The sequence below is a fragment of the Lactuca virosa genome, chromosome 8 (assembly GCF_052849685.1).
Source record: "Lactuca virosa cultivar CGN04683 chromosome 8, Lactuca_virosa_CGN04683_v6, whole genome shotgun sequence".
In the NCBI taxonomy this organism is placed as follows: domain Eukaryota; kingdom Viridiplantae; phylum Streptophyta; class Magnoliopsida; order Asterales; family Asteraceae; genus Lactuca; species Lactuca virosa.
Window position 1 is genome coordinate 47492702 of NC_136433.1, and position 25920 is coordinate 47518621.

Sequence of the window (25920 nt, forward strand, 5' to 3'; positions counted from 1 at the left end):
CAAAGAAGTCAAGAGCTTGATATATCATCCTCATAGACCTTAACAAGGTGAGTAGCTTTATATAGATGGAGTGTCATGATGATGATAGTATGTGTTCTTGTATGTTTAGACTTTATATGTTAGTTTCTATAACTTGAATGTATATCTTATTAGTTAGGCTTATGGATGTTGTAAGGCTTCGCTCTTAAGGGTGTTTAATTAATTGTGGATATTGCAAGTAATATGTCAAAATACTTGTTGATGTTGCAAGTATTAGTGTATATGTATTATACTTGTGTGGCCCATTTGTATAAGATTATTAGCCCATGTATCTTATATATCCCAATACTTTATATTTGTATATATATATATATATATATATATATATATATATATATATATATATATATATATATATATATATATATATATATATATATATATATATATATATATATATATTCCATTATTAAATGGAGATCTCGTTATGGGAAAATACCATTCTATCAAGGTATCAGACTAATTCATAGAAACCCTACTTTCCTTATTCTTCTTTTTTCGATCCTCCTGCTGTCAGACTCAAACCTAGCTGCCGCCGGCCTTACCACCCTATCTTCTGCAATCATCTCTTCCATATTCCCCTCGTCTCCTAAACCATGGTTGGTGAAACTTCAAATCCCTCAAATGAAAAACCGTATGGTGCTCTCAATATCAAGACTTATGTACCAATAATTCTTGATCTCAATGAACTCAATTATGATGCATGGTGGGAGTTATTTGAAACCCACTATCGAGACTCCGGTGTTCGTGATTTCATCACTGGTGATTCCAAACCCACTTCAGATAAAGATGAAGACTGGTTCAAGCTTGACTCTGTGGTTAAAAATTGGATATATGGAACCCTCACACAATCTCTTCTCAACATGATTCTCACAAAGAATTCCACACCCCACACGGTTTGGCTAATCCTTGAAAATATCTTCCGGGATAACAAAGATGATAGAGAAATTGAACTTGAAAATGAACTCAGGGGCATGACACTAGGCGATCTTACCGTTGCACAATATTGCCAAAGAATGAAGTCAATATCAAATCTCCTGACGAATATTGACAACCCTATACCCGATAAAACTCTTGTTGCTCACCTTCTCAATGGCCTCTCTCCTTAATATGAACACATTGCCACTCTCCTCCTCCACCTGGATCCTCTACCCACCTTTCTTCAAGCTCACTCCAAGTTGTTAGTTGAAGAACAAAGGCTTAAGAACTCTCGCCCTCCTTAAGCATCACACACATATCATTCATCATCTCCATCTGTTTTACTTACTGGTCACAACAACCGCAACAACTCCGCCTCATCCCATGGGAACCGCCGCCCTAATCAGCAGTGGAGACATACCAGCCACAACAACGATCAATAGCAGCGCAGTCACCCTCCTGTTGCGTCTTCCGAAGGCCATCAGCAATAGCAGCTTCCTTGGCAGCCTTACCAACTACCTTGGCAACCCTTTCCATAGACTTATCCTTCCTTCTGGCCCGACTTGAGAGCCAAAAACTTCGTTTATCAACAGCCTCGTCGCTCCACTTCCCCGTCTTCAGCGACTACTCAATAGTCGAGCATTCTTGGACCTCCACCAACATCCTCATCTGTTGCTACTCATGCTCTCCATGCTTCGGTCTCGCCTACCCTCCAACCTACATGGAAATGGTTTCTCCAAATGGCTCAAGATCAACCAACTGATTTGGATCAAGCCTTCAACTTCATGCCAGTGAATGATAGGACAGATGCAAATTGGTATATGGATATGGGAGCAACATCACATCTTGCCTCCGATACAGGTAGTCTTTCGTCTATTACCAATAATTGCATTATAAATTCTATTCTTGCTGGCGATGGTCAATCTATTCCTGTTACTCACTCTGGCCACTCTAAATTACACACTCCTCATAGACCATTACATCTTCATAACATCCTTGTCACACCTAATATTGTCAAAAACTTAATATTTGTGCGTCGATTTACATATGATAATAAAGTATCCATTGAATTTGACCCTTTCGGCTTTTTTGTGAAGGATTTGGCAACCCATCAGGTCCTGCTTAGGTGTGACAATTCTAGCGACCTATATCCTGCTTCTCTATCTCTCCAGTCTTCCATTGCCCTCATCACCAATAATTCTTCCTTATGCCACCAACGCCTCGGACACCCTGGTGCTAGTGTTTTCAATAAATTAGTTTCCAGTCATTTTATTTCATGTAATAAGACATCGTATAATATTAATTGTTCTGCTTGTCAGCTTGGAAAACACATTTGATTACCGTTTATTAAATCAAACTCGAGTGTTTATGCTTGCTTTGATATTATACATTCTGATTTATGGGAATCTCCAATTCCAAGTATTAGTGGTATAAAATACTATATTATTTTTCTTGATCATTTCTCCCACTTTATATGGGTTTACCCGTTACGACATAAATCTGATGTGTTTAGCAAATTCTTACACTTTCGTGCTTACATTCAAAACCAATTTCAAACTGAAATCAAACAATTTCAATGTGGTCACGGGGGTGAATTTGATAACACACCTTTTCATAACCTTTTTGACCAACATGGAATCTCGTTTCGTTTTCATGCCCTCGCACTTCCCAACAAAATGGAAAGTCGGAACGTATGATTCGGACTATAAATAACATAATTCGTACCCTATTTTTCCAAGCTCACCTTCCACCCACGTTTTGGGTTGATGCCCTTCACATGGCCACCCACCTTCTTAACATCACACCCTCATCCTCCATAACTAATGTCATATCATTTACCAAATTATACCACAAAGCCCCCCCCACCCCCCCTCCCCCCCCAAATTCTCTCATCTTCGTGGCTTTGGTTTCTTATGCTATCCTCATATTCCAACTCCTCACAAACTTGCTCCAAGATCCGGTCCATGCATTTTCCTTGGTTATCCATCAAATCACTGTGGATTTCGATGTTTCGATCTCTCTACTCGAATTTTTTTAATCTCTCGTCATGTAAGTAATATGTCGAACTACTTGTGGATGTTGTGAGTATTATAATAAAACTCGTGGATGATGCAAGTAAACATTAAACATTAGTGTGACTTGTGGATGTTACAAGTCAATATACAATTTGGTGTTTAGCATTAATTAAGTTGATTTCTTTGGCATTATTGTTGGATGTTACATGACCTAATAATAATGATAAAGGGAAGGTGTCATGGAGTGATCGAGAATAAAAGTCGTTTATGCTTTTAGTTGTACAACTCTGTAAACCGACTTGATCATTGGCATATTTTGTGTGTTTGGATTTGTGCTAACTACTTGTACTTGTGGCTTAATCTAAACTTACACCATATTATGTATTAAAATGATGATTTTTTTTGGTGCACTTTATGTTAAATTGTTGGATGTTACAAGTTGGTATCATATATGTTGTTTAGGTGAAATTAGGAATTTGTAGAAAAAATCCCTACAATTAAACCGCGAAGAAAGTATGATTAATCCATCCGTAAGATAGGGTAGTTACTCTGATTGTATTATGCTCATAATAGGTGTTAAAATTGTGATGTACATGATATGTTCTAATATACTAATTTGATAAATTATGATGTCGATGAACTAATTCATTTAAGTTCAAGTCTTTAGATGGTGGATACTCGAAGTATAGGTGGATCACGAGGAAGGGGTGGTGCTTGCCGCAGACGGTCGAGGTTGCGAAGTTCGGTGTGTCAAATTGGAAATGAAAATCCACCTGAGTAACCACGAAACATCAGAGAAACAATTGTTGAAGAAGTAGCAAAAGCTATTCGTGATATTCTGCCTACACTCCTTGATGCACGAGAAGAGGCAAATAAGAAGCGAAACAATGAGCAACCACCTGTTGAGGCTATTATTCTCAAGAGCTCAATTAGACGCACTACATAGCTTAGAAATCCTCTCCTTGCGACAAACTAACGAAAATCGCCAGAAGTTATATATATGATACCTAGACACTTCTATGAAATAAAATATCCGAGTTTCATGTGTTAAAGTTAGATAAACTATCTGAGTTTTCTGTAACGCAAAGTTAGATAAAATATATGAGTTTCTGTAATGATAAAATTAGATCAAATATATGAGTTCTCTATAATGACATTACCCAATTGATCAAATAGCTTCGATGGTACTCAAAATACAATAGGTATAGTGTAATTTTGTAAAACAACCTATAAGTCCAATAATAATATTTTAAACAATGTAACACCAACAATACAAGTTATCAAGTTCAATAATACTTTTTTAAATCATGTAATTTCAAATGTTTTTACTTTACAGTGACTCCAAAGTAAGATGTTCTCTCCCAGCATATAATGGGTCAAACTTTGAAATTATTTCTCTCCAAATTGAGTGAAACGGTGATATAAGCATGGTTGTATCCAAATTAGATTAAATAAGCGATCCAATTTTGTAAAACAAAACCGTTGAAAATTTGAACTTAATCTAAAATAAAATGGAAAAATATAATAGTAATTTAATAAAAAAAATTGATATACATGATATCAAAAGGAAAGTTGGATGTTTTTTTCTTGATATTTCTATAATTACAGACTTTAAAAAAGCTACATAATTATTCTTATCTATTAAATGAAAAGGATGGAACTATCGTTGGAAGTTGGTTAGGGGGAAAGATATAAAAAAGATAAGTGAGGGAAGGTTGGTGGTGTTGGGCCACTTTGATTTCCAAGAATGTTTATGGTCAAAATAATTGAGAAAAAGTCAGCTGATCAAAAGCACCAAAGTGTCAACCACCTTTCAAAAGCCTATTGGCTCATGAAACCTTTATCTTTCCAAATGCTTTTAGTTAATCACTTACTCCCTACATATAATGCCTTCATTTTTCATGTTTTCTTTAACAATTAACTCATATAATTTTTAATCTTACTTTTAAATGTAAAGATTTATCAACCGAAGTATATCTTTCCAACACTTCTAATATTGTTACGCCAGTAACCATAGGCCCTTTAATACTCATTTTTATATAACTTGCTTTCGTTCTTACAACCCATCTAGGCATCTACCATATTATACATATATAGGTACCATCTACAGTCATACCATTGTTTTGCCTCACCATATAATGATCTTCCATATTAATTGAAGATTAGAAGCAACAGGGAGAGACTCAAAATAAAATGTCAGGTGTAGCACGCCAGAAAAATTATATTATACTGAAAAATTTCTCAAAAAATTTCCACTGCACAAAAAGTAAAAGGTAGCACGGGCTACCTGTCAATGAGAAACAATCTAAAGTTGCAATAAAAAATCTATTTTACTTCCAAAAATGATTCAACTAAAATTATCATATATGAATAATCGTTCTGATAATGATGTAACAAATAATCAACACTCAAAATGGAGCCACAACTATAAGTCCATGCTTTTACTTCTTATTTAGTGGAAAATTTAAGTTTCCATTCCACGACCTAACTTTGTTACACGATACCTTTTTGACAATTCTTATCAAAACGATCAGGAGGGTTTTGTTAAGACCTTTGCCATTGTTATATATTGATCGAAGTGTGTGACAGAAATTAGGTTCTTTTCTGGTATAACTTTTTTTTTAATTATATGTTCTTTGTTACAACTAAGCAGTAATCTCATACATAAAAAATCTCAATACATGCTTAATATATATTCTTGTTCACACACAAATATATATATATATATATATATATATATATATATATATATATATATATATATATATATATATATATATATATATATATGCTTAGGTTTTTCTATTGGGAAAATATTGGCAATAGTCAAAAAATGGGGAATATTTTCAAAATTTAAACATGAAAATGGACATTTCCGGGTATAGACATTCTTCCGCGGAGGTAGCTCCGCGGAATGGCAAAATCGTAAAAAAATTAGTGTATTTAAAAAAAAAAAACTGAAGATCCATTCCGCGGAGCTCCGAGGAATGGATCTTTAGTTTTTTTTTTTTTTTTTTTTTTTTTTTTTTTTTTTTAAATCGATTCTTCGGGGTTTATATTCATTCCCCAAACTAATTATTTTCAAGATAGTATGAATTTTTTCTTGACAATGTTTGGAATGAATGTGAGGTGGAAAAAAATTAGTCTTTTAATTAGAGATCATTACATAAAAGAAACATTGGAGGAGTTTTTTTTTTTTTTCCTGAAGATCCATTCCTCGGAGCTACCTCCGTGGAGCTCCGCGGAATCCACTGTAGCTCCACAGGTTGGATCTTGAGTTTTTTTTTTTTTTTAATTTCATCATTTATTTACGATTTTGCCATTCCGCAGAGTTACAGTGGATTCCGCGGAGCTACCTCCGCGGAATCCATGTCTATACCCGGAAATTCAAAATTTTGTGTCTATATTTTGGAATTCAACCCCAAATAATGTCTATACCCGATATTTTCCCTATTCTATTCTAACTAATTATTGTGCGGACATATGGACAATGTTATTCTTTGAGAATGATAAAGAAAATATGTTGTTTGATAATATAAATACGTTCAATCTTACATAACTATTGTCATTAACACACATTCTCACTAATTAAATCGTCTATAAGATTATTATACACTTATTATTATTTTTCTCATTTCTGTCAGAATGTTGTCAGAATGTTTACTGGGTCGTATTCTGTCAGAATGAAAATGAGTGAAAAACGATGTGTGAGAACAAAAATAAATAATAATTAGCGAGAATGAATGAAAATGACGATATTTTTGTAAGGTTGAACGTATTCGCATTGCTAAACAACTTATTCTCTTAATAATTTTCATAGGATAACATTGTCCACACATCCGCACAATAAATAGTTAAAATACTTGAACCTAGCTCTCTCTCTCTCTCTCTCTCTCTCTCTATATATATATATATATATATATATATATATATATATATATCTATATATATATATATATATATATATATATATATATATATATATATATATATATATATATATATAATAAAAGAACAATGTCGGATCAGTTTATTTTGCATCATATTCATGTTATTTCCATATGTTTCTAACCGTACTTTTTCGACTACTCACCAACACTTGCACATGCATACCACCATCTACTACACTCGCACTTTGCAGTTGTGTCTTGTTGCTTTCATCTACACAAACAAAATCAAACATGCATCTTCTTAAAACTATCTTTACTATAAAATCTTAGCATACCATTATAATACATAAATACATAAGTCAGATACATCCTATTCTTGTAACTAGTAGTTGTTTTAATTTAACCATATTAAGTGTTTATCAGTAACTTACTGCACAATGAGTGATAGAAAATAATTGTTTTGTTATGGTAATTATAAAAAAAATCAGTTGGTTATTTTTATATTAAACATGACAAAAAAGTTCATAATTGTTCTTTAAGTTTATTGTTATAAGTTGAATGTTATCAATAAATATATAGTATATCGTATAACCATACAAATTCCTTGTCGCATTTATAAACTATTCAACCCAACCTAGAAGTTTGGGACATAGTCTCCTTAAGATCGTAGATTCAATGCATCACCATATGAATTGCATGCAACAAGTTGTGGATTGGACATAGGGGTGAGCATTTGGACTGGTGGACCGGACCGGACCGGACCGTTTTTTTGGACCCCCGGGCCGGTTCTCGGTTCTAATATTTCTATCCGGTCCGGTCCGGTTTTTACCGGGTTTAGAACCGGTTGGACATGTTTAAGATTTCTGTGACGTTTTTTAAACACTCATAACTCATTCGTTTTAAGTCGGATTGACCTGCGGTTTTTTCCAACATTTAGTTTACAGTTTGTAGATGAATTTAGATTATAATTTTGTTTATTTTGGTATTATATTCAATGAGTTACAATCCTTCAAAGTAGAGCTATCAAAGCTGAAAAAATTCAGCTTTTCAGCAAGATTTTGTAATCTGTGACGTTTTTTAAACACCCATAACTCATTCGTTTTAAGTCGGATTGACATGCGGTTTTTTCCAACATTTAATTTACAGTTTGTAGATGAATTTAGACTATAATTTTGTTTATTTTGGTATTATATTCACTGAGTTACAATCCTTCAAAGTAGAGGTATCAAAGCTGAAAAAATTCAGCTTTTCAGCAAGATTTTGTAATCTGTGACGTTTTTTAAACACCCATAACTCATTCGTTTTAAGTCGGATTGACCTGCGGTTTTTTCCAACATTTAGTTTACAGTTTGTAGATGAATTTAGATTATAATTTTGTTTATTTTGGTATTATATTCAATGAGTTACAATCCTTCAAAGTGGAGCTATCAAAGCTGAAAAAATTCAGCTTTTCAGCAAGATTTTGTAATCTGTGACGTTTTTTAAACACCCATAACTCATTCGTTTTAAGTCGGATTGACATGCGGTTTTTTCCAACATTTAATTTACAGTTTGTAGATGAATTTAGACTATAATTTTGTTTATTTTGGTATTATATTCACTGAGTTACAATCCTTCAAAGTAGAGCTATCAAAGCTGAAAAAATTCAGCTTTTCAGCAAGATTTTGTAATCTGTGACGTTTTTTAAACACCCATAACTCATTCGTTTTAAGTCGGATTGACCTGCGGTTTTTTCCAACATTTAGTTTACAGTTTGTAGATGAATTTAGACTATAATTTCGTTTATTTTGGTATTTTATTCACTGAGTTACAATCCTTCAAAGTAGAGCTATCAAAGCTGAAAAAATTCAGCTTTTCAGCAAGATTTTGTAATCTGTGACGTTTTTTAAACACCCATAACTCATTCGTTTTAAGTCGGATTGACCTGCGGTTTTTTCCAACATTTAGTTTACAGTTTGTAGATGAATTTTGACTATAATTTTGTTTATTTTTGTATTATATTCACTGAGTTACAATCCTTCAAAGTAGAGCTATCAAAGCTGAAAAAATTCAGCTTTTCAGCAAGATTTTGTAATCTGTGACATTTTTTAAACACCCATAACTCATTCGTTTTAAGTCAGATTGACCTTCGGTTTTTTCCAACATTTATTTGCTTTTATTTGGAAAATTAATTTTTGCAAATTGCAAGTTATAATATTATACATCAATATAGATTAGTTATGCATGAAACGGAAACGTATTAATTTTGCAAGTTATAATATTCTACATCAATGTAGATTACTTATACTCTATGCAAAGTTGTACCGGTCCAAACGGGTCTAAAAACCGGAAAACCCGGACAAGGATATGGACACGACTCATCCGGTCCGGTCCATGGTCCACAAAATTCTCAATAACCGGTCCGGTCCAAATGCTCACCCCTAATTGGACATGTACGTTTCATTGATTAACCAATATAACGATTTGATAAGGACATAAAACTGTATGATTTGTAAGTGAAGCTTGTGAATCCCATTTATAACAATTGTAATTTTATTTGAAATAATAAATAATTCACAACAACGCATGTGAAATTTATATATAATTATGAGTCGCCCATGAGAAAATAAATGTATTCCATGTACATATATCTATATTTTTCGTCAACATTCATACGTACTAACATTATATTACTTATTCTTTTTATTTTTTGCATTTTTTTTGAGCAATTCTTCAAAACTTTATAAGTGCATATTTGTGGTGTTTTGATCCAAAACTATAATTGAGAAAAGAAAGTTCTTAGTTTCTATGAATTTTTGAGTTCTCATTTTATCTTTTGACTATATATAATTCCGGCCACTTATTGTTTCCTTCAATAGGTTAGAGAGTGGTTTTTACATTTATCACCAAATTTTTACTTCTTAGTTGATCAAGTTTATATAAACGAAAGGGAAAAGAGCATGAAACTACACGTAGGACTTCCGTAGATGTTCTGGGAAGATGTCGTAAATACCGCAACATTCTTAATGAATAGAGAATTGTCAATCCCCCTAGGGTTCAAAATTTATGGAAGAGGAATGGCAAGGTGTAATGCCCGTGTTTCTAGGCTAGGCATTAATATTGACATTATAGTCTAGGTTAACCTTTGTAACTCATTTTGAAGAAATGAAAAGGAATTATGTGAATATTATGTGAATTATGTGTTTTATGCTTAATTATTAGGGTTTAATTAATTAAGAATAAAAATGAGCGTCAAAAATTAAATTTTAGATAAAGCCGATATCTATTAAGAAACTTGTAGTGGGCGTGACAAGGATTACGGCTATATAAAGAATGCCGAAATCCGAGTTATAACGAAGAAGTTATGACCTGTCGAAGTTTCGCGACAAATCGGCACGGGGCCGAATGTCGTAAAAAGTGAGTTTTCGATAAAATACTTTTTGGCCTTAGTGATCTAAACGAAACTCGTAGTGTTCGTTAAACCGAGAGTAAGTATAAAAAGAACGCCCAAATCTGACTTCGTATGAGGAAGTTATGATTTTTCGAAGTTTCAGCTAAGTAGTAGACAGCTAAAAACTCGAATTTTAGATCGAGTGATTTTTAGCCGACACGACCTAAACGAGAATCGAAGGTCTCGTTATTAGTAGCACAACGGTAAAAAGTCTGACGAAAACGGACGTCGGATGAAGAAGTTATGAATTTTTAACGGATTTCCTGTCCCGGTCTGTTAAAAATAATAATATAAAAACTAAAGTCAAAATTAGCCGACGAAGTCTAAACGAAAGTTGTAGAGTGTAATTTTACCTACGCGTGCATATAAAGAACGTCAAAAACGGAGCTCGTATGCGAAAGTTATGGATTTTAGAAGTTTTTGCACAAAAATCGAGAAAATTCGCATAGTCACGTTTTTGCCACGTCACCCTCGCTTAGATTGTGCCACGTGTCCGAAATTGGTGAGTCATGCGAGCCACGTGTCCGAGCTGCTGAGTCATCCGATCTCGTGGGCTGATCCGAAGGGGTCCACTAGGAGTCCGACGCGTGTCCTATTCCTCGTGTCCGAGCCTTCGCGAGAGTGCCACGAACCCTCTACTTCGGACCCTAGGCCGCGGTCCAATCAGGAGGCGACACCGAGGCTTCGCATGCGCAGATCACGTGCGAGCACATGCGCACCCTCGCCCAGCTGCTGCCGCGTGGCCTTCGCTCCTGATGCCACCTGCCTTCGTATGTTGACTCCTCTCCTTCTAAGACCGACTTCGGACCCTATAAATAGAAGGGTCATGCGAGCCTTCTCGGTTACTTTTGGAGTTTTGCCATTTTAAGCCCCTTTCTTCATATTTTCTTCATCTTAACATCCCCCAAAGCCCCGGTATCGATCATAACCCCCGGAATACGCCACGAAGAGCCCGTGAAGCCCGAAAAATTTATCTTTTCGGTTTCGAAGCCCGACCCTCGCAGAGCCCGGTTTCTGAATAAAACTTCCGGTTTTATTAGAAACGAACGTTTTAGGAAACGAATTGCTGCCCGATTTTCATCAAAACATGTGAGTGTATAGTCACTTTCATTTTACACATAGATATGAAGTATTTACCTTATAATACGTGCTATGTGTAAATATATTAATTATTTATTTGAGGTGACTGTTGAGTTGATGTTTTATACAAGTTTTAATCTGTATAAGTATTTTTATCTACAAATATGTTGGGTAGAACATGGGTAGATAGTGATGTGTAATAAAATAAAAGTGATGAGAGGCCTCGATGTGATTTGTGATTCAGTCATCTAGCGGAGTTTGGATGACGACCACGGACTTTCTAGACAGTCCAGTGGGAAACATTAGCAGGTCCGCAACCTGTAGGTGTTAATGAACTAGAGTGTTCATTCACTGTACTCCATCCCCCTCATGGTTGCCTTTAGGACATGTATGGCTGAGGAAACCCCTTAGCAGTAGTGTCCATCCCGATGATATTCTTTAGGCTAGGTCCCTTGTGATAAGTGTTTAGGGACGTAAAGTGAGGATAACGGGAACGGGTAATCAGGGTTATTGTTGATTGGTGAACTTAATAAGTTTATTATTACCGTGGGTTGAAAACCCTATATGCTCACCAGGCTCCCAAGCCTGACCCACTCAGTTTTTTTATGATTACAGGTAGTGGACCCCGAGCATAGTCGGAGGATGACGTGAGATTTTTGGATTATAGGCCAGTAGTTGTAAATAACTGTAGTAAGGCTTATAATGTCTTGTTTATGCTTTTGATCTGTATCGGAACATGACATCCCGAGGTTTTGATATATATGGAAAATATATACCTTCTTAATGAAGGGTTTTGATAAACTTTTATCATATGTTGTTTGGGGACCAATTCCGCAACATCTTTTGAAAAGATTTCTCTGATTTTATTTTAAAAAGCATAAATTAAATCGGTCTTTTCTAGCCGAGAAATTAGGGGATGTCCCAGTTGGTATCAGAGCATTAGTTTAAGCGAACTAAGAAATTATAGGATTTCTAGACTTAAACTTAGAATGCTAACTGATGATTGTGAGATGAGTGTCTACCATATTTTAGACACGAGCACTAGTTTATTTTAGGAAAGATGCCTAAAATGCCCTTATGTGCTAAATGCTATGTGTTTGCCATGTGTGCCATTATTTGTTCGGATCTATGGTCTGTTGCCGACCGGATCTGGAAACCTTATATGTGTAGGATTCTAACCGTACAATTACGAGATTAGAACTAACATGTAAACGTTTCGGAGTGATAAGGGAATTGAAATGTCTAACAAGGATAAACACCTAAATTCGCCTTATTCGGTATATAGATTGTAATGGCAAGAACTCGTAGTGGAGTTGCAAATGCAAACGGAAACAGGGATCAACAGCCTCAACCTCAAGTAGTTGAGCAAGTACCTGTTGTAGGAGCTGCACCTGAGCCAATGACGATGGCTGGGGTACAAGCAATGATGCAGATGATGTTAGATCGCCAGATGGAGGAGACAAGGCGATTACTACAACAGCATAGGGAAGAGACTACGATACCTGTTGAACAGCCCGTAGTGAATGAAGGGCAATCAGTAGGAGGGAACTACAGTGGGACTCTTGGTCAAGCCAACCCACCGATAGTTAGACAAGACAACCAGGATGGAGGAGTTGATGGATGCGGGTGCAAATATAAAGATTTCATGGCATCTAAACCACCGTATCTATCTGAGAGTCCGACGCCGGTGGAAGTCATGAATTGGATCTCCGAAATGGAGACGATGTTTGAAAGTTGTGAGTGCAGCGAAAAACAAAAGACCGCACTTGCAATTCCTCTGTTAAAGTCTGGTGTGTTGAGCTGGTGGAAGTTACTAGCTGATTCGATGCCCAAGGGAGAAGCTAGTAAGATGTCATGGGAAGACTTTGTGCACTTGAAAGTGTTTAGACATGCTTCGTATGTCAAAGTTAAAGACAGTGAAAGAGACAAAACAAAGGCAAAAAGTGCTACTTTATTGGCTACAAAATTGATGACATGCAGGGGTACTGTTTTGGGATAGCCATAATAAAAGGGTTGTTCAGATCTGGGATGCGACATTCAAAAAAGGTGCCTTGTATAAGGAAAACTTTGTTGAATTTAACAAAAGAAAAAATCTCAAAGTTCGAAACCAGAACTCTGGAACAAGTAGTCAAGTGGTGTTTGAAGGGATTGAAGAAGAAGAAGATCTTGCAAGAACATCAGATATCAATAAAAATTATGAAGAATATTGAAGTAGTAGAGCGGAGATACATATGGTAATAGCAGAGCGAGTGGGAGTGAATATGGAGACAGTGAAATCTCAAAAAGTGATTTTGATAATGGCAATGATGAAGCCGGTGATTCCGAAGCAACACCTTCAATCATTCAGAGATCCACTCGTGTTAGGTATCCTTTGGTATGATATGTTCCTTCAGTAAATTACCTATTGCTGACTAAGAATGGTGAACCAGAATCTTATATGGAAGCCTTAAAATTGAAATATCCAGTATAATAGTAAAAGGAAATGGTGGATGAATTACGCTCACTTAACAATAACAATAGTTGGTCTCTTGTCAAGTTACCAGCAAAGAAAAAGGTACTTCAAAATAAATGGGTATTCAGAGTCAAGGATGAAACCGATCGCAACAAACGATACAAGGCTAATTGGTGAAGGGGTTACAACTGAAAGATGGGATTATGTACAATGAGACGTTCTCCCTAGTTGTGAAGATGACCATAATCCAGACTTTCCTTTGGTATTGTTGCTTCGAGAGATTTACATATAGAGAAGTTAGACGTAAAGACTACATTTTTGCATAGTGATATTGACTTGGATATCTTAATGGCACATGTAACACCGGGAATCTAGAAGGCCGGTTAAGGAAAGAGAATCTTCATTTCTAAAGGGAAACTCGTCGAGTTTGGGCAAGAAACTCGACGTGTTGGAAAGTTGGGCCGCGTATTTTTGGAAGACCAACTCGATGAGTTGGGGATGATCAACTCGACGAGTTGGAATGGGTTTGGTAAACCCTAAAATCGGGACTTTGCACCCTATTTAAACAACTTATGTTCTAGGGTTTGGCCTCATTTCCAGCCTCCACTGTCCAAAACCCTAATCACGAAACCCTAAGCCATTTTTGGTGATTGTGAGCTAACTTTGTGCATTCTTGGTGAGTTTGAAGAAGAAGAAGCATGAAGGAGGAGCAAGGACGTGTGGGAGGATAGTAGATCCAGAAGTTGGGCTTCATTTCTGAATCATCTGAGGTATAAAGCTTCAACCTTGTCTATGACATGCTTTGATCTAGTTTTAGGATGCTTTCTTTCATGTTTTGGTCCAAGTATGTTGATGGTTGGGATTTAGACGTCCCACTTGGGCAAACCCTTCAGATTTAGGGTCTTGAGGGGACTTCATGGCATAAAGGTGCCAACTTTATGGCCATGGAAGTACCATGCAACTTTTAGACCATCTTTTTGGTCTTTTAGGCCCTATTAGGTCATGCATGCAAGAAAAGATGGGAGCTTTATGTCACACCCCCGAACCAGGACGGCGTAAACGTTCGGGGGCGGATGACGTCATTGTATAGTATCATAACAATTGAATATGAATGAAACATAGCAACCAAACATCATACATTAAAAGATACCAACATACATTTTTTACAGATTGTATTTGTTCACAAATTTACACAAAAGTGACATAAAATATGATGTTCCAAAATGTAGCAAATATCCAAAATCCATAGCCCATATACCCGCTCACTGAGTCCCTGAGAATACAAGTCGTTTTGAAAAGCGTCAACTAAAACGTTGGTGAGTTCATAAGCATATTTGTATAAAAAACTTTATAACATCTTTGATTGTAAAAATTTGTAAAACTTCAGAAAATCCGATATTTTCTATGGAAAATGGTTTGTAAGTCTCGTTCTAAAACTGTGAATAATTGCATGTGTGTCCTTTGTTTTCTCTTATTTGTAATTAGAGAGAGAGAGAGAGAGAGAGAGAGAGAGCGTGTTCCCAGAAAATCCCATATTTCTTGTTTTATGAAAAATTGTAGTCTTAAAACCCTAAGACTGGGGTAGTGATATTAATGTACAAGAATATGAGCGTAGTTTTATATTTTATAAAACCAGTGAAGTGTATAATTTCGTAAATCCAAAATAACATTGTTAATCCCTATGTGAGTCGTTACAACCATGCTTGATACGACTAAAATGCCTGTCATGACGTTCTTCAGGCGTCGGTTTCGGTAAGATATTTGTCACCCTAGACTGGCCTCATCTAGCTGTAGCAAACAGCTCAGGTGTGGGGGTCTCAACCCCGTATAGATCTATACACAATTACCTCGCTCTCCCTCCAAGAGACTCTGGTTATAACTACAGGACTTACGGTGTACGCTACGTAGGTACGGCGAAGGAAAGTCTCACAAGTGACTTAACAGATTTACGCGAACTTTGACTCCCATTATTGAATAATGAAAATAACATTACTAGTGTAAATTCGTGACTGGAGTTTTATGACACGCGTTTTACAGCTTTATGACATACAGCTTATACTTGTACTTTTAAAAGCTTTATGATGGTCAGATTATGACACACAGATTTTTCTGTCGTAATAACTCTGTTTTGTATACTGTTTTGGTTAAATTATTTATAACACTTTTTATAAATAATCATTTATGGACTTGTCTACTTGTAAAATATGTTGTGTAAATAGCATAATCCTCTAAGTTTTTAACCCACCAAAAATGGTGACATCATATTACGACTATCTTGCTAGTAAAAATTATTCTTAGTAAAACAATCAAGTTTTGTAGTTTGCTTAACACACCAAATTTAGTTTAAGAGTTTTGTAACACCAAAAATACCATTTTGTTGTGACTCTAGCTTATCATGATTTTCACCAAAATAAACATAAAATCTTGAAATTTATTACATCCAAATATTTGTGTAAGTATAAGTGTTAAAAATGCATATGTCCAAAGTTAACCATTTTTGAGTGTAACACCCATATTTTCGCCATTTTAGATGTTTTAACATGACCCCACAAACTTTTATAACATAAATATGTTGTTAACATTGTCTTTGATTTTTAACATACATTAAGTACCTTTTTTTATTTAAGAACTTGTTTTATCTTCAACTCATAACCATGATACATGAAACTTTACAAATGATAGATTTACTCTAGCCTCATGAGGCTTGTAAATCTCGTGTTTATGGAGTGTGAGCATGAGATATTCAACATTTCACTCACGAGTAGTTACATAAACACACAAGTGCATGCAAATACCCAAAGATTTAAACAAAACTTGACTTGTATTCCCCCCCCCAAGGATGAAAAACACGAAAATAGTGGGGTATGAAGCTCACCTTTGTTGATTTTCGAGATGTAGAAGAAGAAGGAGAAAATTTTCGAGCCTAGCCTTGTTTCTTGGAGAGATTCTCGAAAATGGTGGTGTTCTAAGAGACTACACACAAAAATGGTGTGTAAACATGAAGTTCTTAACTTAGATATGTATAGAAATCACATACGTTTACAAGAAACTTACCTAGTTTTTGAGTGTTGCTTGAAGAAACCCTTACCAAACACACATATGCACATGAAGTTTTTTGGAGAGAATGAGAGGAACTTGAGAGATTTGTGGGAGTGTGGGAGGGTGAGGTTCGGCTGAGAGATAGGAGGGAGAAAGGGAGAAAGAGTTGACTTTAGAAAGTTGATGGGATGCTTGCCTTGATACATGGAGGATTATAGCCTTGTTACATGAGAGGTAATTGTGAGGTGGCAATGCATTTTTCTTATATTTTCCCTTTCTTTTGTTTAAGACATAACCAAACCCTAGGGTTGTCGACCCAAAGGGTGGCCCAAAAAGTGTGGGTTTCGATTTTTGGGTTGGCCCAATAGGATTTTCCGGTCCATTAAGCCCAAAGGTAGGAGTTTTCGGCCCAATAAGGTCTGAGGAAGGGATTTCGGCCCAATGGAAAGCCCATTATAAGCTTTCGGCCTAATGGGGCCCAAAGAAGGATTTTCGGCCCATTAAGGCCCAATGAATGAGTTATCGGCCCAATAGGGCCTAATGAAGAAGTCTTGGTCTAATAGGGGTTTTGGGCCGAGAATTCTTGGCCTAAGGCCCAAAATTGCTTGGACTTAGCTATTGGATCGAGTTTTGGACTTGCATGAGACTATTTCAACTTGGTTCACAATGTATGCACATATGAACTTAAATAGCATTGTAGTTTTGAATTTCACTAATTGGGTGTTGCAAGGGTTACATGGAGGAAATTGTTTCGTACAAGAATCACAATCTCAACCCTAATTTGTTAGTTGTGACATCATCCCCCTGTTAGAAGGAATTTCGTCCCGAAATTTGTGCTGGAGTAACCTTCAAGAAATAGGGAAAAGATGGGGGTATTTTTGCATCATCTGGTCTTCGCGTTCCCAGGTGAACTCTGGTCCTCGTTTGGCGCTCCATCGGACCTTCACAATGGGAATGCGACTTTGCTTTGTTCGTTTCACTTCTCTATCCATGATTTCAACTGGTTCCTCAACGAAATGGGGATTTTCATTCACCTCAATCTCGTTAAGCGGGACAATGAGAGTTTCGTCAGATAAGCATTTCTTTAGGTTTGACACATGAAAGACGGGGTGTACATTGCTGAGCTCTGGTGGTAACTGCAGCTTGTAAGCCACCAGATTAATCCTGGCAAGGATTTCGAATGGTCTGATGTATCTTGGATTCAATTTTCCCCGCCTTCCAAAGCGTATCATCCCTTTCCATGGAGAGACCTTTAGCAGTACGCGATCACCGACTTAGAACTCTAGGGGTTTCCGTTGTCTGTCAACATAGCTCTTCTGTCGGTCTCGAGATGCCTGGAGTCGCTCCTTGATTTTAACGATCTTCTCAGTTGTTTCCTTGATAATCTCGGGCCCAGTAAGAGTGATGTTGGGTACTAGTCCCTTTGCCAATTGTGTGTCTCCTACCTCTGCCCAACAGAGAGGTGATCGACATTTTCGTCCATAAAGCGCCTCAAAGGGAGCGACCTTGATGCTTGTGTGATAGCTATTGTTGTACGATAATTAAATCAGTGGCAAGTAGATGTCCCATGCCTTGTTGAAGTCTATCATACAGGCCCTTAGCATATCCTCCAATGTTTGCATGTTCCTCTCACTTTGCCGATCTGGCTGGGGATGGTAGGCTGTGCTCATATCGAGCTGGGTTCCCAACGACCTCTGTAGCGACTGCCAAAACCGAGAGGTAAACCTACTATCTCTGTCTGAGATAATAGATATTGGCACACTATGTAATCTCACAACCTCCTTTATGTAGATACGGGTCAGCTTTTCCATTTTATACGTTTCCTTTATTGGCAGGAAATGGGCGGATTTGGTCAACCGATCGACAATTACCCAGATGGCATCTAGTCCGTCTGCCGTCTTGGGTAATTTCGTTATGAAAGCCATCGTTATTCTCTCCCATTTCCACTCAGGTATCTCCGGTTGTTGAAGGAGTCCCAAGGGATTTTGATATTCTACCTTCATCTTGGCGCAAGTCAGGCACTTGCCCACGTAGGTAGCAATTTCAGCTTTCATATTCGACCACCAATAATGTTGTTTGAGATCCAGATACATCTTGTCGGACCCCGGATGGACGGAGTATCGTATCTTGTGGGCTTCATTCATGACCACGTCTCTGAACCCACCAAATTTTAGGGTCCAGATCCGGTCCATGAGGTAGTAAGCTCCGTCCTCTTTGACCGTAAGATTCTTGTCCACCCCACGTAAGGCTTCGTTCGCGATGTTCTCCAGCTTCAAGGCTTCCAGTTGAGCCTCCTTGATTTGCAAAGACAAGTGGGAATGGATGGTCATCGTCAGTTTTCTTACCCGGTGACCCGAGTATTTTTTTCTGCTTAGGGCATCGACCACCACATTGGCCTTGCCCGGATGGTACCTGATCTCACATTCATAGTCATTCAACAGCTCAACCCATCGCTGCTGCCTCATGTTTAGTTCCTTATGGTTCAGGATATGCTGGAGGATTTTGTGGTCTGTGAAAATGGTGCACTTCATCCCGGAGAGATGTGCCTCCAAATCTTTAAAGCGAAGACCACATCTCCCAACTCAAGATCATGAGTGGTATAGTTTACTTCATGGGTCTTCAGTTGTCTGGATGCATAGGCTATAACTTTCCCGCGTTGCATAAGCACACAGCCTAACCCTTGATTTGAAGCGTCTCAATATACCACGAAGTCTTATATTCCCTCTGGAAGAGACAACACCAAAGCACTGCAGAGGGCTTGTTTCAGAGTTTGGAAGGCAGCCTCTTGTTTCGTCTCCCAGATGAAAGGCACACCCTTCTGGGTTAGAGCGGTGAGTGGCTTCACAATCTTGGAGAAATTCTGAATGAACCTCCGGTAATAACCAGCGAGGCCTAAGAATTACCTGATTTTCGTCGGGGTTCTCAGGGTTGCCCAGCCCTCAATCGCTTTGATCTTGGAAGGGTCCACATGTATCCCCTCTTCACTGACTACGTGTCCCAGAAAATCCACTCTGCGAATCTAGAACTCGCACTTGGAGAATTTCGCGTATAGCTTTTTCGCTCTGAGTGTTTCCAAAACCTGTCGTAGATGTTGGTTGTGCTCTTTCTTTCTCCGAGAATAAACCAGTATGTCGTCGATAAATACTATTACGAAGTTGTCAAGGAAAGTTCGGCATACTCGGTTCATCGGGTCCATAAATGATGCAGGCGCATTAGTTAGACCAAAGGGCATTACCACGAATTCATAGTGCCCGTAACGAGTCCGGAAAGCGGTTTTGGGGACATCTTCTTCTCGGACTCGCAGTTGATGATATCCAGACCTCAGATCTATTTTTGAGAAGTAACTGGCTCCTTGTAACTGGTCAAATAGATCATCGATCCTAGGAAGAGGGTATCGATTCTTGACAGTGAGCTTGTTGAGTTCACGGTAATCGATACACATGCGAAAGGAACCATCTTTATTTTTGACAAACAAGACCGGAGCTCCCCAAGGAGAGAAGCTCGGTCTTATGGACCCTTTGTCTAGTAACTCGTTCAATTGGCTGGAGAGCTCTTGCATTTCTGTAGGGGCTAATCTATAGGGTGATTTGGCAATTGGCGTGGCTCCGAGTACCAGGTCGATCCGAAATTCGACCTGTTGTTCAATTGGTATTCCCGGGAGGTCTTCAGGAAACACATCTGGAAAATCGCATACCTCCGGGATATCCTTGATGCTCTTCTCTTCCTTCTTTTTATCCACCACGTGGGCTAGGAAGGCTTGGTTCTTTTTGTGCAAGCACTTTTGTGCCTTGATGCACGAGATGAGAAGGAGGTTTGCACCGGGTTTATCACCGTAGATAATTAGGGTTTCGTCGTTGGGTAGGTGAAGGCGAACGACCTTCTCGCAGCACATAATATCGGCATGGTAGAGGCTTAACCAATCCATACTGATGATCACATCAAAGCTTCTAATAGTGACCGACATTAAGTTGATTTGAAATGAGTGATTATTTAGTGTTAACGTGCACCTTAGAAATACGTCGTTGGTTATTTCAATTTTCCCATTAGCCATTTCCACCGTGAAGGTTTCGTTTAACTTTTGGGGACTTTGATTTAGTAAGTGCTTAAATTTACAGCTCACGAAACTTTGTTCCGCCCCACTATAAAATAAGATGCATGCATAGATGTTGTTGAGGAGGAACGTACCGGTGACTACCGTTGGATCCTGTACAGCCTCCCCTTGTCCCATTGCTGGGACTCTGCTTTTTCCTCCTGCATTCCGATTGTTGGCCTTGGGACAGTTTCGTTTTAATGGCCAGTCTCCCCGCTCCCGTAGCATGCTTGACTTGCTCCAGCATTGTTGGGTTGGCTGCTTTGTTGTGGTGGTGCTCTGTAATACTGGGAGGTGTGCCCTCTTCGGTTACAGTTGGTGCACTGCAGATCTCGGCATGTGCCGTTATGGTGGAAATTACACTTATCGCATCTTGGGAGAGAGCATGCATATGGCTTTGCAGGTGTTGGTGCGGCTGATGCTGGTGTAGCAGGAGTGGTAGCAGCGTGAACTGCTATGATTTGTTGCTTCTTCCCCGACTCTTGAGTTTGTTGTCCCTTTCTCTTCTTTCCCCAGTTTTTCTTGTTATCATCCCCCTTCTTTGATTCAGTGACAACAGTCTTCGTGCCCTTTGGTTCTCCATGGTCGTAAAGCTTTTGCGCCAGGCGCTTGGCACTATCGAAGGTTGAGGGGTTAGCAACAATCACGTTCCCCTGAATTGGGGGAGTTAGTCCCCAGATGAATCGTTCGACTTTATTGCTCTCGGAGGTAATCATTCCCAGGCATAAGAGCGCCAGATTACTGAACCTAGAGATGTAAGCTTCAATGTCGGAATCCTTTACAGTAACATTCCATAGCTCTTGTTCAAGCTTCTGCACTTCACCCCTGGGGAAATACTCGTCAAGCATCAGGTTTTTGAGTCCCCCCCACGCCATGGAGTTTGCTACTGGTAGAGTCAGATCCTTGAGGTGGTTGTTCCACCATGAGAGCGCCCTTTCGGAAAATGTACAAGCTGCAAACTTCACTTTACTTTCTTCAGGACAGCCGCAGATTACAAAGACAGACTCAATCTTTTCAAACCATCGGGTGAGAGCTATCACCCCTCCGCTCCCATTAAACGGTCTTGGCTTTCCGTTGGTGAAATCCTTATATGTGCATGTTCTCTGATGTCCTGGATTATATCCGTGATTGGAGCTCCCCATCCCATTTCTGTTTCCTCCTCCGTTTGTGCCATTTTTGATATGTGCCAGCGCTGTGGTAACTACAGCTGAGACTGTCGCCTGGAATGCAGCAGAATTCGTTTCTGGTGGAGACAGCGGTGGTGGTGGTGCTGTTGTGGTGTTTTTACGAATGTACCTTCTGGGCATTTCCTGCTATGAAGTAGGAATGACAATGAGTTTATGGAAACCCTTTGTTTTTAGCGGTTACGGTGGTTCAACTGTACAAATAATTGAAAGTGTATGATATCAAATAAAAATGAAAAGAGAGAACATAGCAGATAACAACATCACGAATAAAACGATTAATCGTTTCATTAATTACAACGTTTTAGTACATAATGCATGAAGATTGACCTTTTAAAAAGGTCTACAGTACATCAAGGATAAAATCTGACAGCATAACGACCCTGCGAGTAGTGTAAGCACTTAAACGTAGGGTCGATCCAACATACATAGAAAAAAGAAAAAGGGTAGCACCAACACATACCCATAACTAAATCTATAGCAAGTTGTTGGTATGATAAGTCCTACTCACGACGAGTGATCCCTGGTGGTGCCTGCGATAAAGTGGAAGCGCCCTGAAGCTCGGCGAGTCGGCGCTCGGTGATCCGCACCCTCTCCTCCAGAGCAGCATGTCGCTCCTGGTACTCCCTTACCTCTGCTCGCGCAATGGTAAGATCCTCCATGAGTCACTCCATCGGATAGTAGTCCCACTCGAGGTCTCGTGTGCGGGCGTCTGTAAGCACAACTGCAGATCTCATCTCCACGACTCTATTCGCCGTCGTCTGAGCCTGGTCGCCGATGTCGGAGATGCGACGGATCATAACCGGTAAGGCTCGGTCGGCGGGTCCTCCGAGGCGAAGGTCATAGAACCCTCGCTCCAACCCGAACGGTGGACGCTGTCCCTGGTGCCTGCTCCATCGCTCTAAGTCGTATGCCAACGGGGGTGTAGGGCCATTTGGGCCCAAACGATGCGCCGATACCCTCTCCATGTTGGGAGGGTCGATGACTTCGGACTCGACGTCCGAATCATCGTCCTCCTCATCCTCATCGCCAACCTCTTCGTCTATCTCCTCCTCTTCGAACTCTTCCTCCTCGATCTCTTCCCGATCCTCCTCGGGATCCTCTTCAATCCATCCCCCATTTCGCTGATTGGGGAAGTACGGGTCCCCTGGGTGATGGAAGCCAACCATAGTGTCTGCACGAGAATATATAAGTACGAGAAGATAGATATAATGTTAAAATACCCCTAGGTATTTTATGTCTTTTAGCTTTGTTCTTAGACCCTTTTGATTTACAGTTGATGAGTTTTAGATTTGTTGTCCACCTTGACCACTCCTAGACACATGTTGGTCATATCTCAAATAAATATGGCTGATCAGGCTATACTTACCCTAGATATGGTTACATGACTGTCTAAGTTTAGTCACGATGTCCAACCCTTCTTATTATTTTCTAATATGCATGTATGTGTGTACACTTTGGTAAAATGTTTATATTTTTAAAGTATACTTTTAATGAGAGTGTTTTAGTCCCATTGTATTTATAGTTGTATATCTTGTATGGTTAGATATACTAGTTCAATATAAACAATGCTCTGATACCAATCTATCACATCCCCGAACCACGACGGCGGAAACGTCTGGGGGTGGATGATGTCATTGTATAGTATCATAACAATTGAATATGAATGAAACATAGCAACCAAACATCATACATTTTTTTACAGATTGTATTTGTTCACAAATTTACACAAAAGTGACATAAAATATGATGTTCCAAAATGTAGAAAATATCCAAAATCCATAGCCCATATACCTGCTCACTGAGTCCCTGAGAATACAAGTCGTTTTGAAAAGCGTCAACTAAAAAGTTGGCGAGTTCATAAGCATATTTGTATAAAAAGCTTTGTAACATCTTTGATTGTAAAAATTTGTAAAACTCCAGAAAATCCGATATTTTCTGTGGAAAATGGTTTGTAAGTCTCGTTCTAAAACTGTGAATAATTGCATGCGTGTCCTTTTTTTTCTTTTTTTGTAATTAGAGAGAGAGAGTGTGTGTTCCCATAAAATCCCATATTTCCTGTTTTATGAAAAATTGTAGTCTTAAAACCCTAAGACTGGGGTGGTGATATTAATGTACAAGAATATGAGCGTAGTTTTATATTTTATAAAACCAGTGAAGTGTATAATTTCGTAAATCCAAAATAACATTGTTAATCCCTATGTGAGTCGTTATAACAATGTTTGATATGACTAAAATGCATGTCATGATGTTCTTCAGGCGTCAGTTTCGATAAGATATTTGTCACCCTAGAGTGGCCCCGTCTAGCTGTAGCGAACAACTCAGGTGTGGGGGTGTCACCCTAGACTGGACTCCCATTATTGAATAATGAAAATAACATTACTAGTGTAAATTCGTGACTGAGTTTTATGACACGCGTTTTACAGCTTTATGACATACAGCTTATACTTGTACTTTTAAAAGCTTTATGATGGACAGATTATGACACGCAGATTTTTCTATCGTAATAACTCTGTTTTGTATACCGTTTTGGTTAAATTATTTATAACACTTTTTATAAATAATCATTTATGGACTTGTCTACTTGTAAAATATGTTGTGTAAATAGCATAATACTCTATGTTTTTAAACCACCAAAAATGGTGACATCATATTACGACTATCTTGCTAGTAAAAATTATTTTTAGTAAAACAATCAAGTTTTGTAGTTTGCTTAACACACCAAATTTAGTTTAAGAGTTTTGTAACACCAAAAATACCATTTTGTTGTGACTCTAGCATATCACGATTTTCACCAAAATACACATAAAATCTTGAAATTTATTTCATCCAAATATTTGTGTAAGTATAAGTGTTAAAAATGCACATGTCCAAAGTTAACCATTTTTTAGTGTAACACCCATATTTTCGCCATTTTAGGTGTTTTAACATGACCCCACAAACTTTTATAACACTAATATGTTGTTAACATTGTATTTGATTTTTAACATACATTAAGCACCCTTTTTATTTGAGAACTTGTTTTATCTTCAACTCATAACCATGATACATGAAACTTTCCAAAGGATAGATTTACTCTAGCCTCATGCGGCTTGTAAATCTCGTGTTTATGGAGTGTTAGCATGAGGTATTCAACATTTCAACCACGAGTAGTTACATAAACACACAAGTGCATGCAAATATTCAAAGATTTAAACAAAACCTGACTTGTATTCCTCCCCCCCCCCCCCAAAAAAAAAAGGATGAAAAACACGAAAATAGTGGGGTACGAAACTCACCTTGGTTGATTTTCGGGATGTAGAAGAAGAAGGAGAAAATTTTCGAGCCTAGCCTTGTGTCTTGGAGAGATTCTCCAAAATGGTGGTGTTCTAAGAGACTAGACACAAAAATGGTGTGTAAACATGAAGTTCTTGACTTAGATATGTATAGAAATCACTTAAGTTTACAAGATACTTACCTAGTTTTTGAGTTTTGCTTGAAGAAACCCTTACCAAACACACATATACACACGAAATATTTTGGAGAGAATGAGACTTGAGAGAGTGGTGAGTGAGAGAGTTGTGGGAGTGTGGGAGGGTGAGGTTCGGCCGAGAGATAGGAGGGAGAGAGAGAGAAATAGTTGACTTGTAGAAAGTTGATGGGATGCTTGCCTTGATACATGGAGGATTATAGCCTTGTTACATGGGAGGCAATTGTGAGGTGGCAATGCATTTTCCTTATCTTTTCCTTTTTCTTTTGTTTAAGCCATAACAACCCTAGGGTTCTCGGCCCAAAGGGTGGCCC

At 38.2% G+C, this 25920-nt stretch overlaps 1 protein-coding gene across 1 annotated transcript; it reads left to right on the plus strand.

Annotated features, from left to right (window-relative positions):
* The first annotated feature begins 635 nt into the window (after positions 1 to 635).
* LOC145130316 (uncharacterized) lies at positions 636 to 1148 on the plus strand. Its single transcript, XM_079065135.1, has one exon. The coding sequence runs from the start codon at positions 636 to 638 to the stop codon at positions 1146 to 1148; it is 513 nt and encodes a 170-aa protein (XP_078921261.1).
* Positions 1149 to 25920: the final 24772 nt, after the last annotated feature.